Below are 19250 nucleotides of genomic sequence, written 5' to 3'. Positions count from 1 at the left end.
AAAAGGCATGTCACACACACACACTGCTACAGTCCTAGGACTATTCAGGCAGTAGAGATGATTCAGCTGCCACAACTACACCAGGAATCTGGCACAGGCCACCACCACATCATGGAACATTGTCTTGCTGGCTAACAGTAACTTCTAGGAAGAATCAGCTGCCAGGCTAGAATTCTAAACTCTCACTTGGAAGTCAATACCCCATTAAATCGGTATCACTTGCACTAAAATAGTCATCATCAACACCTCTTTTTTACTTAGGCTTTTGGGTAATGTGAAGCTATTGTGGCCTGTTGCTGGTTGTTTCATCTGCTGCATTCTGTTTGAAATGTTTTTTAAAAGTTTATATTTAAAATTGCCTTATGGTAATTGATTTTACAATATGGTGTTGACCTGCTTTGCATCATGTTGTTGTTGTTGTTGTATTATGATGGACAGGCTTATAAATTATAAATAAATGCAATAAATAAAACCACAATTTATTAAGATGCTGAGATCTTCCTTCTGGTTTCTTTCAGGCTTGAATCGCCAACTCGGTCTCTCACCATGGATGCTCCACGAGGGATTAATATTAAAGCCGAAAGTGGGACTATTACGGCTCTTTCTCATCTGGATATCAAGTTGCAGAGCAGCGATAGCATGGTGAGATTTTAATTATTTCTTAATCTACCATCAACAAACGATCCATTTACAATTGGTATTCAGAACAACAGCATTGACATTTCAGACATTGGGCTGTCTTCCTACCAGTTTCCTGCTGTTTTTAGTTTCAGCAAAATATGAGAACTATGCTGGCCCTAAGTAGTTGGTGATTTTCACGAAGAGCCAACTAATCCCTTGCAGTGCCTGTGACTCCATTTTATCTAAATGTATAGTCATGCTATCTTGATGGTGAAATTACCAATCAACATATTCAGAACTCAGAACTATCTAATATTCCATTCAGCTGTTATCAAGTTCCCATTCTAAAATATGAACATTTTCATTTGCTTCATTTCCCGGCAATCATAGAGCATTTTGCACTCAGTTATCTTGCCCTCCATGAAGGAGCTTGGTGCTGTGGGAATAAAGTCTACTGACACAAAGCCCTATTGAAATTTGTCTTTTGCATTGAGGTCTCAGCCATATTTCACGTCTGGGCTATGTTTGTTAAGGTGTCAGCAACCACACAAAAATTAAGAGTTTCCCCAACTTGGGGAATCGTCAAAGGTTTTGTTTAAATTTGCAATGTGGCTACAGTAGAAATTAGTTTTAAAAGGGAACCTCTGATGTACATTTAATCACCACAATTGAGTCAACGTTTAATTTACTGGGCCCAGCACATGTCAACAGTTCTATGTAGGGCTGGCTCCAGTGGGTTCTCAGGTCCACAAAACTTGCACCGTAATAAATTAACCTTTAAGATGCCACCACACTTTTTGTTCCGAAGTTACTGCTACACAAACAAATCCATTTGTGTCTGTCTTTCTTCCATGCAGCTTATGCTTAATGCTGGACTGCGGCTGCCCAAATTGCCTCAAGGAACAAGCGGAGATTCTGAGATATCCTTTGGGCTCTATGAAGTCTGTGTTTGCACAGATGGAAAGTTGTACTTGGCAGTGGCTGATGTTGTTTCCACTTGCCTGTATTATAGTCAGGCTTGCGAGATGAGCAGCTAACACCCCACGCTGCGTGCTTCCAGCCTGCTGCTATTTTCATGTGGGATTCGGTCACATACAGGCAAGCTCAGGTTTTGCAGTTGAAGTTGGTGCCCTTCCACACGTACCCATTTTCCCAAAACTATCAGACTTCTTGTGACATGGGAAAATGCATTGGAAAATGTGAGATAACGCTTGTCGTAACTTCGTATAATATCCCCACAAACAAATCAGAATGAATGTCAATAAACAGCTTGTCTGGACTACTTTCTTTGGCTGTTTTTAGTCAGGTTTTGTAGTAGCGTCTAGAGTCACTGATGCTACTACACAGCACAGAAATGCAACATTTACATTTAAAATCGAAATGCATCAAATTGAATTGTATTCAGCATAGAACTAAGGAGAACATTCCTCCAACCTTCCAGAGCAGGTGTGGGGCAGTGCAGGTCACACAGGAGAGAGGGATAAAGTCCCATTGGAATAGCGTTAATTCAATGCAAATGTTTAGCTGAACACCACCCAAAATATATGGAAGCAGGTCTACCAAAAGTGCATGGGGGCGGGGGGGGGGTGTTCTACAGCAGAAATGGAGAACCCCAGGCCCAGGAAACAAATACAGTGCCCCAGGCCTTTTGCTGGCCCCACTCCATGTTCTTGAGATCTTTTGCCTGGCTGAAATGTGTCCTTGAACTGTGATCACGCCTTTTGCTTGTCTGTCTGGATGGAGGGATGCATGGATGGCTGAAATGTAATCTACTATACAAAGGCCTGGATGGAGAGGAGTGGGTGGGTGGATGCAGAGACCACTGTCACATGCATAGTGGAATGTACTGTAGCTTACTATGCAAAGGATGAAAGTCAGGCCCATTGCTCTGCCCCGTTTTGCCTCTGACCCCATCCACCACTGGCATGCAACCCCTGGAAGACTGCCCACAAAGCAATACGGCTCTCAGATTGAAAAAGGTTCTCTAACCCTGTTGTAAATGCAGAAAGGGAAAGGTAGATGAGCTGGGCAGTTCTTCCATGCACAATTCCCCTTCTCTGTTACTCCATATGATATGGCCATCTGAGGTCCCCTGCTCTGGCTTGCTTCATGGACCACAAAGGAAGAGAAGGTTAGCCCTGAGTACTCTTTCTATCCGTTAGTCCCCAGAAATAACTTCTACTCATCCTTGTGAGGCAGTGCTCTCCGCAGCATATAAAATGAAACACGGCAAATACAGGTTAAAATTGATTTATCACAACACACATGGAATAGGCTTCTTTCATAATTCAGATTTGTCATCGACCCTGGATTTGTGAACTTTAGAGGTTAATAAATATGCATTTTTAATGTTGCTGGGTTTTTTTATATTAAAAAACACAAAGTAAATTTACTATGAACGTCCTATGATGAAATTATTTGGTGTTTTTTTTAAAAGATGTGGGCAGAAAAATATGAATATACTGGAATAGTTAGTTTGAGATCATGATGGCATTAGAATGAAATAGCCTCTGCATGAAAAAGTAAATCTGCAATGGTTCGCCAAAAGCAATTGGGGTAGTAAATCAATGAATACACATGTTATCATCACAAAAAGAGCAGCAGGGATGGGAAAGAGGGCCTGGTTGATTCACCAAAGTGAGTTCTCCCCCTCTGCTAAAGGTCCTGGTGAAAGAAGTCTCATATAAATATACATAAATATTCAACACACCAATTTGAAGAATCTTCAAGTTTATTATTAAAATCATTTTATGGCACTTAACAACAGAAATAATCATACGGCTTTGGAACCAGAAGGTTCAAAGCCTAGATTTTCTTGAGATATTTTCTACACTGAAAGCCCTTTTATTATTTACACATTTTCTTAAAGAGCTTTTGTCAACTATTTTGTCCTTCTGTATTGCAATAATTTTGGTTGTAATTTATCTAACCTCATCTTACTCCTATTTTATTTTACATTCTTTACATAAAATTATAGTTTCAGTGTACTAATCAAGTAAATAATTGTGACAGTTAGGTAATAATGGAACATAAATACTATCCACAGCAGCTTTATTTTACATGTTGTCATGATTTTCTTTACAAATATTGAATAATTTACATGGCATTATCAAAAGTATTACAATTTATAAAAGAAAAATTATGAACTAAAAATCAGACATCTCATGTGCCACAGTGTGAGACAAAATCAAAAAGCATAACATTGCAGCACCATTTAATATGTAATAAAAAATTATCCCACTGTATACCAAAATATTTTATGACATTATACTATTTCCAGGGATGGCTCATGAGAAAAATATATAAACAAAACAAAAAGCTGAAGTAAGACGACTACTTAAAAAAAAAAAAAGAGTTTTGGTGTGCAGTTTCCGTTTCAAAAACCCTAAAGAAAATCAAGTATTTTACTAGGTAATGCACATGCAATTCTCATTCAACAAAAGATGTAACAATGTCAAAAACACATAAAGTAGGTTATAAGAAAATAAGTCTTGTGTTTAAGTCATCAAACATTAAGGAATAAAATACTGTGCTGTGTCAAAGGTCCCTTAGCAACCTCTGATGTAATGTTTGATGTAAAACTGCAGCAAATCTATAAATCAGATCCTGCAGATTGTATTACTGTGAGTGAAATGAATGTCCATAGCAAACAAATGAATACAGAATGCTTCAAAGTGACTTTTCTCCAAACTTTTCAATTCCTTAAAAGAGAGTAACATACTCAGTCTTATATTAGTACACTGAAAAATGACACCACCTCATACCATAAAACTGAATGGATGCAATCTGGGGATACATACATATATATCTCTGCACATACAAACAGATTTTACTGACATAGTCCTAGGCTTTGGTTACATAAAGTGCAGTTCAGCCCTGTGAATTTTACCGTTGTACTGTGTACATAACTATATTTTACAGCTCAGTCTCCCTGCAAATCTTTAAATACGTGTTCTACAGTTTTGCTAATAAGAAGCTGTTGCTTAAAACAAGATTATGTAACATTTAAATCCTGTGTACCTTGGGCTGAACAAGATGTTCACTACCAGATCCAGAGATGTCATCAAACTGTTACAAAGCAGCAGTGGGAAAGCACAATTTACAATGGAGAAATGTCTGAGAGCAAGGAGCCAATTAATCCTTCTGCATATCACTTTCCCCTTGCAACATGCCCTCATGTTCCCCAGTCAGGTCCCAGGCGCTCATTTGCTTTGTTACAGGAGAAAATGGGAGGTCACAAGAAAGAAGTGTTGGGCCAAGGAAGGATTAAAAACTCCTCTCCCATCAAACACTTTCTACTGTAAATCATGCCATTCTCTGGCTGCTTTTGCAGCAAAGCATGTTCAGTGATAGTTCAGTTTTCCAAATCCAGGTTTGCTACGGAACATCTAATTTGGCCCTCATTGCCACAGAAATATATGCATTTTATTTATAAGCTGCTAGGAACTGCATAGCTTCCAAAGTACAGTAACTGCATAAGTCACATTTTATTCCATCACATTAGTATATAGCTTTTGCTAGCAAAAGTGAATTCAGATCTTATCGCATCTGTGACCGTGATTTCCTCCCCCCACCCCCACTGCGTAAGAGGATGACTCCCACCCCTGTCACACAAAGCTGTACGGTTGGCTGCATGACACATCAAACAGTAGCATGCCACCCAAAAACAGTAGCTTGGAGAAAACTGGCTGGAAACATGGCATGTCTATATGAAACCACCATGTCTTTAACCTCATACCTTTTGCTGTATAAAATTTTCAAGTTTTATTATAATGCATGCTGTACACTCCATCACTCTCATAGCAACTTCAGAAGTGAACCTGTCATTTGGAATCTGCGGAAAAGGAAGGAGGTCTGGGTAGCGAGTTTTTAAGCTATCGACTCCATATGCTTCCAGTGTGTGGACGTCGTTTGTAAGGCCTTCAAGCTGTTGGCTATATTCCTCAATCTTTTGTGCCAGTGCAGTGGGTTTCACATCTTTATCAGACTTGCCCCTTACGGCATAATCGGCAGCAATCAAAGCAAGCTTGGTAGACAAGTAACATTTAAAGCAAACCCATTCGTTGGCATTTTTATGAAGGTCATTTCTTGCTGCTGAAAAGTTTGCTCTAGCTTGCCGTAACCACCTACGAGCCTCAACGGGATTTCCAACTGACTTGAATGTAGGTGGCATAAAAAACCGCTGGGAATATGAAGGACCTGTAGAAGATGGACATTTCTCTTTAGACTGTTGTCTTTCAGATTTGTGACTCGTTGCTTCCTGGTTCCATGAAGTATAAAACCTTTGAAATGAAAATTTGTCTGATTGAAATCGAGAAGCTGATGATGAAAATGTTCTTCTGGATGCCCTATCTGCATTTTGGTCAATAAAAGCCTGCTTTTCTAATCTGTTGATCTCATTTTGTAAATGCTTGAAAACTTCATTGGCAATATCAAGGTTCTCTGCATTTTTGTCTGGATGCCACTTAAGATACAGCCTTCTTATGATCTTTTTCCTTTCAGATTCTGGAAGCTTCCAAGCTTGTTCCATCACAGATGTAACTTCCCTCAAAATCTCTGATAAAGAATTTGCTTTAGCCTTTTTGGGAGAATGATGTTTAGATGAAGAGGAGGAGGAGGAGGAGGAGGATTTGTGACTCTCTCTTCCGGGAAAATGAGGAGGAATTGTTCTTGGTCCATGCGGTAGAAATTCTGTGGGACTTGTTGGAGTAGATGGTGCACTGCCCCTGCTCTGAGAACTTTCATCAGGCCTTGAGAATTTGTACAAATCAAGAGAGCTCACTATCTTGTACTCGCTGTATCCAATGTCAATCTGATAAATCTTGCCCAGGAAACTGGAATTTTCATCATCTTCCCTTTCTACTTCTTGCACAATGATAGCATATGTATAGGTTGGATGGTATGACCCATAGATATCACCACCTTCAGCATCAACAAGATAGCCAACGTATTCACCAGGATAGAAAACATTCATTGGATCCATAAGAAGAGTATAGTGGATTTCAGTTGGTATAGGAGTGCCAGGCATAGGTAGTTCAAGCTTTGATGGTTCTGAGGAGTCATACTTCACACCTAAACTGTCAAGCTTCTCACTAATTCTATAAATATCATTGCAACCCAACATAGCAATTAAATAGGATGTATCAGAAATCAGATTATCAGTTGCAGATTTCAGGGTCATTGCTAATGCTAGAAGGAAATTGATGTCTTTGCTATCTGAGTGCTGTATATAGAGCAATATTACTGCATTTCCATATCTCTTTAAAAAGGCGAATGTTTCACTTCTGCTGTGAGGAATAGGAGCAAAACCTTTAACTCTCAGTGTTGTTTGCAACTTCTCAAAACAAGAAACTTTCAAGCCTTCTCTCAAGGTTTTGCAAAGTTTTATGGCTTTCTCTTCATTGGCTAAGAATGCATTGTCATTTTCGTGTTTCATAATTCTAATTAGTCCCGTGATGAACTGTTCAGAAGACAGCAGTAACTGGAGCCTGCCTTGGAGAGAACAAAGTGCTCCAAACTGACAAATTTTTGGTGACTCTTCATCCAACTGCTCCTCAAGGATACTGCTGAGGAGACGGGGTCGCAGTTTCTGGGGAAACAGCATTATCAGTTTGGTGTGAAAACCATGGTCTTTTCCTAAGTAACACTGGCTAAGATCAACAAGCATTTGAACACCAATGTTTCCTTGTATTCTACTTTTGTAATGTGGTGCATCATCAAAAACTAAGATGCTTGATTTTACCAATCTACCATCTTGGCTTGGAAGATAAAGAGCCAGATCTCGCACATTTTCAAGATCATTTCTAACCTTCACAGAATCATTTTGAAGGCTTTTAAACAGGCCAGAAACAACTCGTTTAACAGTACGCATTTCATTAGGATCAAGCTGTTTTCCTTCAGAGTTCTTGAATATGCGACTCAGAACCTCAACATACTGCTTTGTTGAAATAACATCTTCAGTGCCTAAGTGTTTAAATAGTTGGTGGAAGGTGCCAAGTTCTAATGGAAGTTTGTACAAGTAAGGTTTGAAGTCAGATTCATACTCAAGATTTATTACGACTTCCTCAGGCTTCAGCAGCTTCCAACCTTCTTCAACCATCACAAAAGCAACCCCTCGAAGCTGAAACCGGAATTCTCTTTTGTCTGTACTAAGAAATTCATAGATGCTCCTTAGGACTTTAACCCTTGTTTTTACCATATCTTCATCCAAAGTTGTTATATTACATATATTTCTGCAGTTATTTATAACTTTGTCTAGAGGTGGGTCCAAGTTCACATTAAGCATAGTCAAAACCTGCTCAAGTTGTTCCTGTGGACCAAGACTGCTTCCTTCTTGTTCTCTGATACTTAAAGGCGTAGCTTTTTCTGGAAGAATAGGACACGAAGTCCAAAGGAGCTGCAAAACATCACTCTGTTTGAATTTTGGGTTTACTTGGGCTCCACTGAACTTTATAAGAGGGAGTGTTCCATTAACCTCTTGATACTGTGGGTGGAATCTTACAATTTCTGCCGGAGCACGTTCTGGACACAAGAATGCTATTAAAGACAATTCTTTAAGGAAGTTTCCAGATAGCAAATCAGTTCTTTCTTGAAATATGTGGTGAAGGAGGACATCCACTGTATTCTGCAGTGTATCCTTAGTCCAGTTTTCAGTGTTGGCTCTCATACTGATCTCTTTAGCAAACTGCAGTAACTGCTGCTGGGAAATTACATATTTTAGTCCCATATTTCGCAGAAATGCTACCCATGATGCAAGGAATACAGCACGGTTTTTTGGTTTTGTGAGCTGCTCCAGTTTCTTAAAGAAGTCTTGGGGTATAAACAGCTTTTCGGGAAGCATAACTTCAAAAACTCTTACGGTCCTATCATAAAAATGCTTTGCAGGTTTTAATCTATTGCACGCATCGTGAATTATCAAAAAGCTCTCTAGCTTCTCAAACAGCTGTTCCTTTATTTCTAAAGATTCTTCAATGCTAGAGAGCCTGTTCTTTAAGTAAATCAGATGTTCTAGTTTTGCATCGTAAGACAGACTTTCAATCTTTGGTAAAAGATGCTTCAAATAAACTTCAAGGTCATCTACTGGAACACACCCAAGTACAGTGTACAGGTCTTTTAAATGGATTTTCTCTTCCAGAAAGGCAGCTGAAGATGACTGTGTCCATCTATCCACTTCAACAGAGGGGATAGTTCTTGTGAGTACATAACATGCTCCACATTTTGAAATGCTGATGTATCGTCCACTGATAGATTTGTAGCACGGAAGGGACCTCAAAATTTTAATGTCGTCCTCAGATGTCAAATGACTTAGGTTGCAGTTGAAGTACATCAGGAGGGCCTCAAAATCATTCTCGGCTAATTTTTCAGTCTTAAATGTTGATGTCTGAACCATGTAATGTATGGCTTTTAAAATGCTTGAAGGGTTGTCTATATTTGCTGTGTGTCCTGACAAAAGGGGCACTAGAGCATTGTCCTTGGAGCAAATTTTGTTCAAAGCAAGTTGAATACAACCAGTTTTCATCAAAGCATGAAAAACTTTATCAGTCTGAGAATTTGGGAACAGAGCTATATGCATAAGACTGAGCGGAAGCAGGACATCGCAATCTGGTACAACAAGCTGATTAGAGGATACGGTAAATTTTGTACCTGGAAGCAATGCCCAGTCCTTCAAAGTATCAACAACAGCATCAAATGTTGGTTTTGCATCTTCCTGGTCATCTTTCACATTTACAGATTCACCAATAAAATGCCACGTGTTCTTCAGCCATGATTCACTTGCAAAATTCTCCTTCCATCTCACACAACCTCTGGTTTTGTATTCTCTTGGCAAGACAGAAGGCAACAAATCAGCAAAGCTGGTAATATCGAAGACTTTTGCTACATTGCATTTCAGTAAAATATTGCTGTACCGCAAGTACAGTGTGTTCATAAACAGATCTTTACGAGACGGAATCAGTTCATGATAGGTAGTTAAGAATTTTGGACGCTTTGAATCAAAAATTTGCAGTACACTATCAAGTGTAATGAGCAGAGGTAATCCTTCAATGAGGATTTCATTTTCTTCTGTGTCTTTAAAACAGTAGTCAACAAGAAGTTTTAAACTGTGGAAAAGCTTTAAATTTGTCTGCTGAAGTCGACAAGGCAGCTTTCCAATGTGGCAATTAGAATCCGGAGAGGAAAATGTCATCAAAAATGATCGGACATCAGCTGAAGTCACATAGCTCACTGGAATGTCTGCATCCACAAGACAGTGATAAAGATTTGCAGTTTCATCACAGCTATAGATCAAGTTGAAGCCAATTTCTAAGAGGAGATGTTTGAGTCTATACACATTTTCTGCTACTGTTTTGCGTGTTGTAATGTTGTACTCTACATTTTTGAGGTGTTGCAACTCATCTTGTAACAAATTGTCAAAGAATGGCCTTGCTTTGTTTGAGGTAGACATATTAACCCATGTAATGATAATTGCAGAATGCAAATCAGAGCCATCGACATTTGGAGCTCGCACAACAGGTAGGAGACGTTTGGATTCCTCATGAATGCAGCTGTAAACTGCTTTCACTAAGCAATACCAATCAGGCTGCAGGTCAAGTCTGTTAACGGGGAAGAAGGACAGAAACTTTTTCAAAGTGTCTTTCACTGTATGCATAGATGTGTTGTGTAGCACAGACACTGTTGGATCGGTACCTTGAAAGTAACGTTTCTTCAGCTGAATCAAAAGTTCTACATAGGCCGGTGCAATCAATGCTGTCATTAAACTATTATTCCAGTCACTTCGTACTCCAACTCCATTATCATCACGCCACAGATTTCGCCTGGCAGAATCCAGGGCAAAGTGTCCATTCACATGGAAAGGTAACCCAGTTTCTAAGGACAGGGGTAAGAAACAAAATGCCCTATGAGGTTTTTTGTAGTTGTGAGTAATACATGCAGCAACTCCACCTCGGGGGAAGAGAGTAATGTCCTCATTCTTATGAGCTGATACAACGCTCTTGGATACCTTTTCAATGTTGGAAAAACCTGACCTGTTGCAAATTAACCACGCTGTGAGGTTACCTTCAGAGTCTTCAGTATCCATAGTGTAAGTGATTTGTTGCACAGGTATCTTGCTAAGCTCTTTCTTCTTAGTGACACTGTCAATTACAGAAGCATGGAATTGCTTTCGTTTCAGTCTATCGCCATCAGTTACTTTTCCTGTTACAGAATATAACACATTAAGTGCTCCTGTTGTTTTCTCTATTTCACAAATAGAAATTTTTTCCATGTGGTTCAAAAACATCAAGAGTTCTGCTCCATCTGTACGCAGCTTATCTAGAAGATTTTGCACCATTCTGTCTGAGCATGGCACTGGGGAGATTTCGGACGTTTTTGCCATTTCTGTATTTCGAAGTGGAAATCTAAACATGGTGCAGTTTTCTAGTTTAAAGTGATCTCCTAAATAGAGATCCAAGACATCTGAGAACTGTGTTCTGAAATCAGCATCCAGGTCCCTAAACATGCGTCCTGGACTAATTGATGTTGCACCTGGTGCATATCTGGCATGAGGATCAAAGATACAAAGAATATCATTACCAGAAATGAAAGAAGGACAGTCAGTTATGTGATACACGGAATTGAAGCCTATACCATACTGGCCAGTTTTACATGGATTGCCTTCTTTAGTGCCTTTTCCAAGATTCTGAATTCCTCTAATGTCATCTTCAGTAAAAGGCTGATTGTTGAAGACGCACAGTGCAGGCCCTTGAAGTGGAGACCATTTTTCATCAAATATTCTATCAACTGGATGTTGTCTAGGATCAAACACAAAGCAAACTTCTGTAGCTTTTGCATCATCTGCATTCTGAAGGAGCTCTTTCAGCATTTCTTTTTCTGATGGATATGCATTAAGAATACTTTTAATTCTGCTGGTCAGTTTTTCTTTCTGCCCAAATTCAGTCCCAAGGGTAGTAAAACAAATGTTTGATGCATACCTTTCTAAGGCTTTATGTCGCTTGGGTACTGCTCCAAGCTTTACTGCTACTTCTCTAGGGATGTCGGCATGGCAGTACTTTACAGTTGTATCTTTCACTTTGATCCAAGGGCAGTCATTGTAACATAAAGTATTAGCATGTAGAAGGGCAAGGTGAGTATCGGGTAACAATATCTCGCCATACTGTTTTTCACAAAATTCTTGCTTCTTTTCTCTAATGAGGCCCCATATTCCTTCACTGATGATTCTCCTAGAAAGCTGAAAATTTTCTTCAGTCAGTGGTTTAGTTCCTCTTTCCTCATTGATTAACTCAAGAACCAGAGCAAAATCTTCTACTGTAAAAGCATGGCGCACACCTACGCTTTCAAATAGCTCACGAAAGCTGTTTCTGTATTTATTAGCCAGTTGATGGAGATATGGCGCTGCCTCAAAGTTAAGATGAAAAGACACCTTTGTGGGGTCAACATAGCCATTTTCAACAAGAATGAAACTGCAGTTTTTCAGCTCTTCAATTATGATGGCTTTTGTTGCTCCATTTTGTAGCAGGGCATCATGGAGATACTTATAGCAAGCATTGGTGATGTTTTCTTGGTACAAGGTAATTCCATCAAAGGACTTTGCAACTTCTTTCAGCTGGTTTATAACCATAGTAACAGTTGGCTTCTTAAGCAAGCCTAAAAAATCTTTGACCGCCAGAGAAATGTTCCCACAACCTTTAAAGGAATGGGAATTTTCATTCAGGATTGGTTTTAACAGACAAACTATATCTTGATAATCAGCAGTGAAAAGGTCCATTGCTGAAAACATTGTCTCAGGGCCAAAATCAGTACCCTTCCAGTGCAAAGAGAAGCCTGCTGGTTTTGTGAGAAATGGCAGAAATGGTATTGTTTGGAACTTTGCAGCAAATTCTTTAGCTCTAGGATCTCTGCATTTAATTTTTTCATCTATGAGACTTAACAAAATACTGCTTCTGAGACAAGCTGAAGCATGATCAGTCTTGTTGATTTCTGCTACAGATTCGGCACGTTCAACCAAGTCTTCCCAACAAATATCGTCTTTAGCCATACCTAGTTGAACTAATTTGACCAAAATCACTGGATTAAGGTAATCTTGACTGGTGCCATAGGGAAATCTTCCATCTTCTTTATCGTACAACTTTGCAACTCGACCTTCAGGATGGATCAGTCTTGAAGGTTCCACCAGAGGGTGCTCAGTCAAAGAACAGGGAATACACGGTGTAACACAGAGAATTTCTGAGAACTCGCTAACCTTTTCACTCAGAACATAGTGCATTAAAGGATCACGAAGCTCTGCCTCAATCTCTTGGATATTTGGGAAAAAGACTTCAGAAAAGAATTGCCTCTCTGAAAAAGTATTATCTAGTAACACCTGTTTGCACCCTGCTTCTTCAAAGCCTGCTTTGACCCAAGATGGAAGGTCTACAGCACAGAGATTTTTTGAGCCAGTTTTTTTAAGGTACTTTAGAAAAATATTAAAAGCTGCAGGTCCTATGTCTGGACGTTTCAAGAGTGAATCATCTAAGAATCTCACATTCTTCATAGACACCCAAGATGAACCATCAGAGAACACTCTGATCCCTTCTTTGCCTTTTGTGTGAGCTATTTCTTCATAAAACCCCTGACATATGACTGAAAAATCATCATGCACTAAGTCAGGATCAGGCCATACTGCATAGTAATTGTAGTCATTTAGCTCCCCACAAACTGCCATGTTGCGTAGAACCACAAGAGCTTCTAAGTAAGCTTTTACTATAACATGCCGCATAAATACTGTGTTCCACCTTCCTTTTGTGTCAGTTTTCCATATCTCTTTTCTGTTTGATGTAACAGCAAAAGAGCCATTAATGTGAACAGGCAGGCCTGTTTTGATTCGAAGAGGTAAATAGCAGAACACTTCTCCTAAGTTGCTACAGTTGGGTTTCACAGTCCATTTGTGATCCTGTGCTTCAGATAGCATAACCCCAACTGATCCACATGGGACAAGTCCTAGCCTTCTTCCACTTTCCTGTAATGAGAATTTTAAGGCCTCCCCAGTATCCATGCAAGAACATATAAGCCATGTTGTAGAGTCTACTGTTTTTTGTGGCAGTTCATCAGCAGGCCTTTTTGTCTGTCCAGATTTAGCCATTTCAAAGAAAGAAACTGTGTCATCTTCTGGGCCTCTAAAAACTGGAGAATGCAAGTCAGCAATCCGCCTGAACACATGATGAAATTCTTCCACTGTTATTTGTAATATGCACGATGACTTGGGTGATTCAGTAGGAAGCTTTTTTGTGCTACTGTTGCAAGTTTTCATGAGTTTAGCAGCTTCCTTGAGAACACTTGTAACAGGGGTAGTTATTGCTTTGGACAAACACAGGTTTTTTTTAATAGTCACAGTCTCTTGAGCTACACCAGGGTTGGTTTCCTCGGACTTCAAATACTTCAAAACCATGGAGTTTACACACTGAGTAAAAATTATCAGTCTATGTCCACAAATGCTAAACTCATCCACAAGAGAATAGATGTCTGCAGTATTGTAGCAAGTACTGCTGACTTCACTCACTTTAGCCTCCTGTTGTGTTCTAAAAGAAAGCCTGAAAAGTGTCCCTTGGTAACTGTAAGGGGCCTCCACAGTCAACGGGAGCTGACAACCAAACACACCAATAAATGGCTTGAACTGATTAGGAAACTTTCTAAGTCTTTTCTGTTGCTTACTCCAGTTAATCTTGATCCCAGGATTAGACTTGTCCCTTATATGTTTACTGAGATGATTGATGTTGGGATCAAACATAATCATAAACTCTCTGCTCATGATGATCGGAATATCCGTGATATGATAAACAGAATTAAACCCCAAGCCAAATTTTCCAACTTTGTCAACTTCTGCTCTTTTAAGAGACTCACCCAATCGAGTTATATTTAGAAAGTCAGAGTCAGAAAATTCAGAATTGTTGAAAGACCAGAGAGCTGGTCCATGACAAGGTGCCATTCCTGGATCCAAAAGATTTTCTCTTATGTCATTATTTCTCCTCATGTCAATCAAAAAATTGCACTCCGTTGCATTAGCATCATCTGCATTTTGAAGCAGCTCTTTGAAGATATCGGATACAGAAGGGTATTCTTCCAAAATGTTTTTAATTCTTACAGTGAGAGGTTCTCTTTGACCCGACTGCTCAAATCCCATATTTTCTGGATTTATCAACCTGGTACTGAGACATGGCACATTCAACCATTCTGCAGTTTTCATAGGTATGTCTTCATGAACCAAAATTATTGGCTCAACAGCATCATCTAGCAAATCATTTAAGTCTTCAACCTTGATATCACAGTAGCAGCATTCATGGATTGGTTTCATTTTAAGCCTGTAAGGTTTTTTGCTACAATATACAGGAACAGGTGTGTTTAAACTAGCCGGAATTTGACAGCTGTACAGCCACCTTATAATATTCAACATAATAGAAAGATTTTGCTTGCTCTCTTCTTCTGTAAGAGATTGTTCACTTTTGAGGTATATTTTCTGAATGACCATGGAAACATGGTCTGGTGTCAGCTGCTCAATTGACCCACAGCATTTGAACAACTGGTGGAATTTAGCCATTGTTTTTGGCACATTATGTAGATACGGCTGAAGATCAAGATCATGTGCTGACTTTATCACTGCTTGAGAAAACGAACAAAAGGTTTTACCAGTCCAGACCCAGGGAAATTTCAAGGCTTTAAATGATTCTTTTCCTTCATCTAAGTGATCATTCATGAAGCCATAAATCTCAAGCAAAATGTGCTGAAATTGATAATAATCTTCATCACTAAATTTTTTGGAACTGTGCCAGTCTACAACTACTTTGAAATGTTTTAACACTGATTTTATGTTAGGTTTGATTGAGATCCCCAGTGCTTTTTCAACATTTGGTCGGACACCTTCCACAAGAGGAACAGAGGAACCTACTAAGGTGGCCTGAGATAAGTCACACATTTCAGGTGGCGAGCACAAATTGCAATGATCACCTTTCCAAATTAAAGAACTTGGGTAATTTGGAGGTCTTTCCTTGCATGCTGGAATCCATTTGATTTTTTTCAACATTGCTTTTGTTTCAGGTGTATGAAGTAATGGATAATTTTTGTTCAAAATCGTTAACAAAGTTCTGGCTTTCCTTCTAAGTGCATCTTGATTTGTACTAGCACAGTCCTTCAAGCTTTCAATTTTTTGAGCTACGCTCAAAATGTCTTTCTCTTCCAAGTTGCTTTCACTTTTTAGGCCTATTAATCTCAAAGAATGAAGAGTATCAGCAGATGTTTTAAAAACATTAGGGGGAAAGCAATGTTCCTCCTCCCCATAGAACATATTTTGTAGTACTTCTACTTCGGGATCAAAAAGTTCACTAGCTGACACCATTTTTCCTTCAGAAATTTGAATAAATTTTAGTGGCGTCAGCCAATCCAGCACTTCTGCATTTTCATTTTTTAGGAACGTTAGATTTTCCAGAATCCATAGCATAACTTTTGTTGCTTCATCGTTACAATAAAAGTCACTCTGAATATCTTTTAAAATAAACTTCATGCAATCTGTGCTCTTTAGCTGGTCTGCTTTTAGTATGTTTACTAAACGAATGGTAGCTTCGTCACTGCTGTCAACTAGTGAAACAGAGAGTTTTATATCAGGTGGAAGTTTGGCAGTGTGATGCAGTACCTTACAGCCTTTCAATGCAGTAAAAGTAATTTCTTCATCAAGTGATTGTTTAATTCTCCTAAATATGACTAGCTCATTAATTATTAATTTCTCTTTTTCCGTAGTATCAGTTAAACTAGCAAGGAAGTTTCTAAGGGCATTTTTGTATGATGCAGGGAATGATGCAACCTTATTGGTCAATTTCTGTATGGAAAGTTTTTCCACTATTTGCAAAACTACACTTGGCAATGGGGCATGTATATATTTTTTTAAAAGTGGATGTTGTATAGATGAGTCTAGTTTCTTAAGCACAATCCCACCAAGTTGTTCAATGATGTCGGGTAAAAATTCTGGAAGCTGAGTTTCAGATCCATCTTCTAGAATAATTGGTGATGGAGTCCTTAATCTAATAAGCTCCATGACTTCTTCATCCCCACCTAGTAATGTTTTTGGGATAAGTGGCATGTCATCAAACATTGACAAATCTTCAGAGAAATGTATATACAGGTTCTTCCATACCATTTTAAGCCACAAAACAGATGGGTGCTTTTTATCTTCAGAAAGTGGAAACCATTGTACCACAATGTCTTTACCAGGCCATAAAGAATTCGTAACTTCCTTGATGAGCCGTGCAAATCGTTCAGGGTTGAGAAGCTGCAGCTGAGTGCATGATCTTCCTGAAATAAAAAATAAAAGGTATTAAATTGAGGAACATTTAGTAAGATTTTTGTTAAAACCACAATTTGCCAGTAAAAAAGAAAAGGGCACAAGTTATTTTAGAGTTGTTCTCTAATAGATCTTCTGCTTGCTAGGAAACCGTCACACTTGGCCTTGCTGAAGGCTTGCTATGATCCACAAAGGGCCATGGGATAGTGCGCAAAGTATTTTAACAACAAGCCATGACCTCTTCTGATCGAAAAGGTTACTTGCCCTTTTGAGGCACACCTTTACTACAGCCAGGGAAAGAGGCAGCTGCTGGTACTTACCCTGACACCCTACCAACTAATTACATTATCTTCGGATGGCAGACAATAGGACAAGTAATCTAACACTTCATCATTGTTTCCTTTCTTAGCACAGCATGTGTGGTACTGTTCTACATTAGTCCTGCACACTGGCGCAGTTCACGCCTAATGTTAAGCCAAACCATGGCTTAGCAGGAATGAGCAAGCATGGACTTCTGAAGTAAGGATTACGGCTGCTGCACTCTTAAATCTGTACAGAGCAGTCATTTAACCCAGTGTGTTAAGCCAGAAAAGGGTGGTGTTACTTGAACCATATTTTAAAGGACTGTTGCCCATCTACCAGGCTCAGGTTGGCTCAGCCAGCAGAAACCCTACTACTACAGTTGGGATCTGGTGTAAGTATACTGTCCTTTCAATGATCACTATCAGTAAAACTTTTATTTAATATTCCACAACACTCTGTGTTCTTGTGTATAGCAGTAGATCTGCTTCTATTTGTCTCTGAAATACTTCTCTAAGCATTCCCATCACCATTTACCAATATGACTTTGCTTTTTTACACTGCCAGCACATATGGTAGAAATCAAATTAATTCCTGACAAATCCAGCATTTTCCCTCTCTTGATTTACTGGTCATTTTACTTTTCAATAAAGTCCAGTACCATTGAGTTTCCATTTTAAAATAGTTCACAGCAACTGAGAAATTGGAGCCCTTTTGAAACAGAAATTGCCACAGCTCTCTTGGATGTCACTATTTATATATTTATTTTATTTCAGTATACAATTGTTAATTGTGTTCTTAAATTTTTAACTACCATTCAATAGATCTTTGAGAAACACCCTGATTTATTTGATTTTAGCACTGTTTCAAATTTATTCCAATCCATGCTGATTTCCTGGTGAAAATTGAAAAAGAAAAAATACACCAGTGCTATTTGCTCTGTTAGGAAAACCTTACTTGTACACAGCCTGTACACAAAAGGTTGTCCTTAATGGGGCAAAAAACAGCTGGGGTGGGGCACTTTTCATTAGGAAAATGCTACAAAGGAAAATGATTTTTAAAAACGCTTCCCAACACAGTGGTCCCAATCCATATTAGATCCCTTGCTATTTGAAAAACCTAAAAAGGTAGTTCAATCACAGAACTATTATCATGTATAGTATTGTACTGTTAACAAGCACCTAAAGTATAGACTGACAATTGGTCCAGATCAGCACAAGAAACACACACAAAATGCAGACAATACTAGACAAATCCAAAATTTCTACCTCTTAAATCAGGACTAAAATTAATACTGTATTACAGGTTGCAATTTGAAAAAGTCACTCAATGTACACCAGAATAATACTACTTTTCCACCTAATGGATCAGTGGAATTTCTTCTCCTGTTTTTACAAAAAAAAAATCACAGAAGTATAATTGTTTTCATTTTCAATATCCACCATGCAACTACCATTCCAATCATGCAAAGACAGATATGCAAACAACTCATCTTTCCAGAAAATCATTTGACTCATTTTATCACTACACACCTGCATGCTATTTTGCATTCCTTGTGCAATCTAAAAGGAAGATCTGAAGAGAGGAAATGACTTTTCTACAGAAGATTTGTTTCTTCTACATTTTAACTGTAGAAGTGAACCACCCTTTCAAAGCACTTTTCCACCACTTCCTTTTGTCCTAACCACTATTTTAGTGTCTTTGCATAGATGCATGGAAAAACAATGCAAGGAGAACAAAATGGAAATTGTAAAATATCTACATATTTACTATCTACAACTCTACTTATGGGTGAGCTTTAAATGTTGTAAAAATATTGGAAGTTGCCATAAGATAAATTATGGCAGGGGCAAACAGACTTCAGGCTTATGAGATCTGTTTTACTAGAACCCCAAGATCCACCAACCAGAGGAAGATGCAAATTAGTCGTGGAGGTAGAGCAGCATACTCAGAATTAAGGAAAACACTAAACTCAGGAATCTGTACGCATTACCAGAACTGAGCTCACAATCCTGTCACACACAAAGTA

At 38.8% G+C, this 19250-nt stretch overlaps 2 protein-coding genes across 7 annotated transcripts in view; one reads left to right on the top strand and one right to left on the bottom strand.

The window, feature by feature from the left end:
* The window catches only part of SGCG (sarcoglycan gamma), a 29462-nt gene extending 27559 nt beyond the window's left edge, over positions 1 to 1903 (top strand). For all 3 annotated transcript variants that reach the window (XM_083609292.1, XM_083609291.1, XM_083609290.1), the window contains 2 exons: positions 519 to 642; positions 1479 to 1903. In XM_083609292.1, the coding sequence (XP_083465418.1) occupies positions 519 to 642; positions 1479 to 1658 (304 nt within the window). In that variant the 3' untranslated portion in view covers positions 1659 to 1903. The remainder of the gene's footprint in view (positions 1 to 518; positions 643 to 1478) is intronic.
* Positions 1904 to 3334: 1431 nt separating this feature from the next.
* The window catches only part of SACS (sacsin molecular chaperone), a 39538-nt gene continuing 23622 nt past the window's right edge, over positions 3335 to 19250 (bottom strand). For all 4 annotated transcript variants that reach the window (XM_083608900.1, XM_083608901.1, XM_083608902.1 and 1 more), the window contains one exon: positions 3335 to 16932. In XM_083608900.1, the coding sequence (XP_083465026.1) occupies positions 5354 to 16932 (11579 nt within the window). In that variant the 3' untranslated portion in view covers positions 3335 to 5353. The remainder of the gene's footprint in view (positions 16933 to 19250) is intronic.

This window comes from Podarcis filfolensis (assembly GCF_964270895.1).
Source record: "Podarcis filfolensis genome assembly, chromosome: 4".
Lineage (NCBI taxonomy): Eukaryota > Metazoa > Chordata > Lepidosauria > Squamata > Lacertidae > Podarcis > Podarcis filfolensis.
Note: the sequence above shows the minus strand (reverse complement) of the source record. Positions and strands in the feature narration are given on the sequence as shown.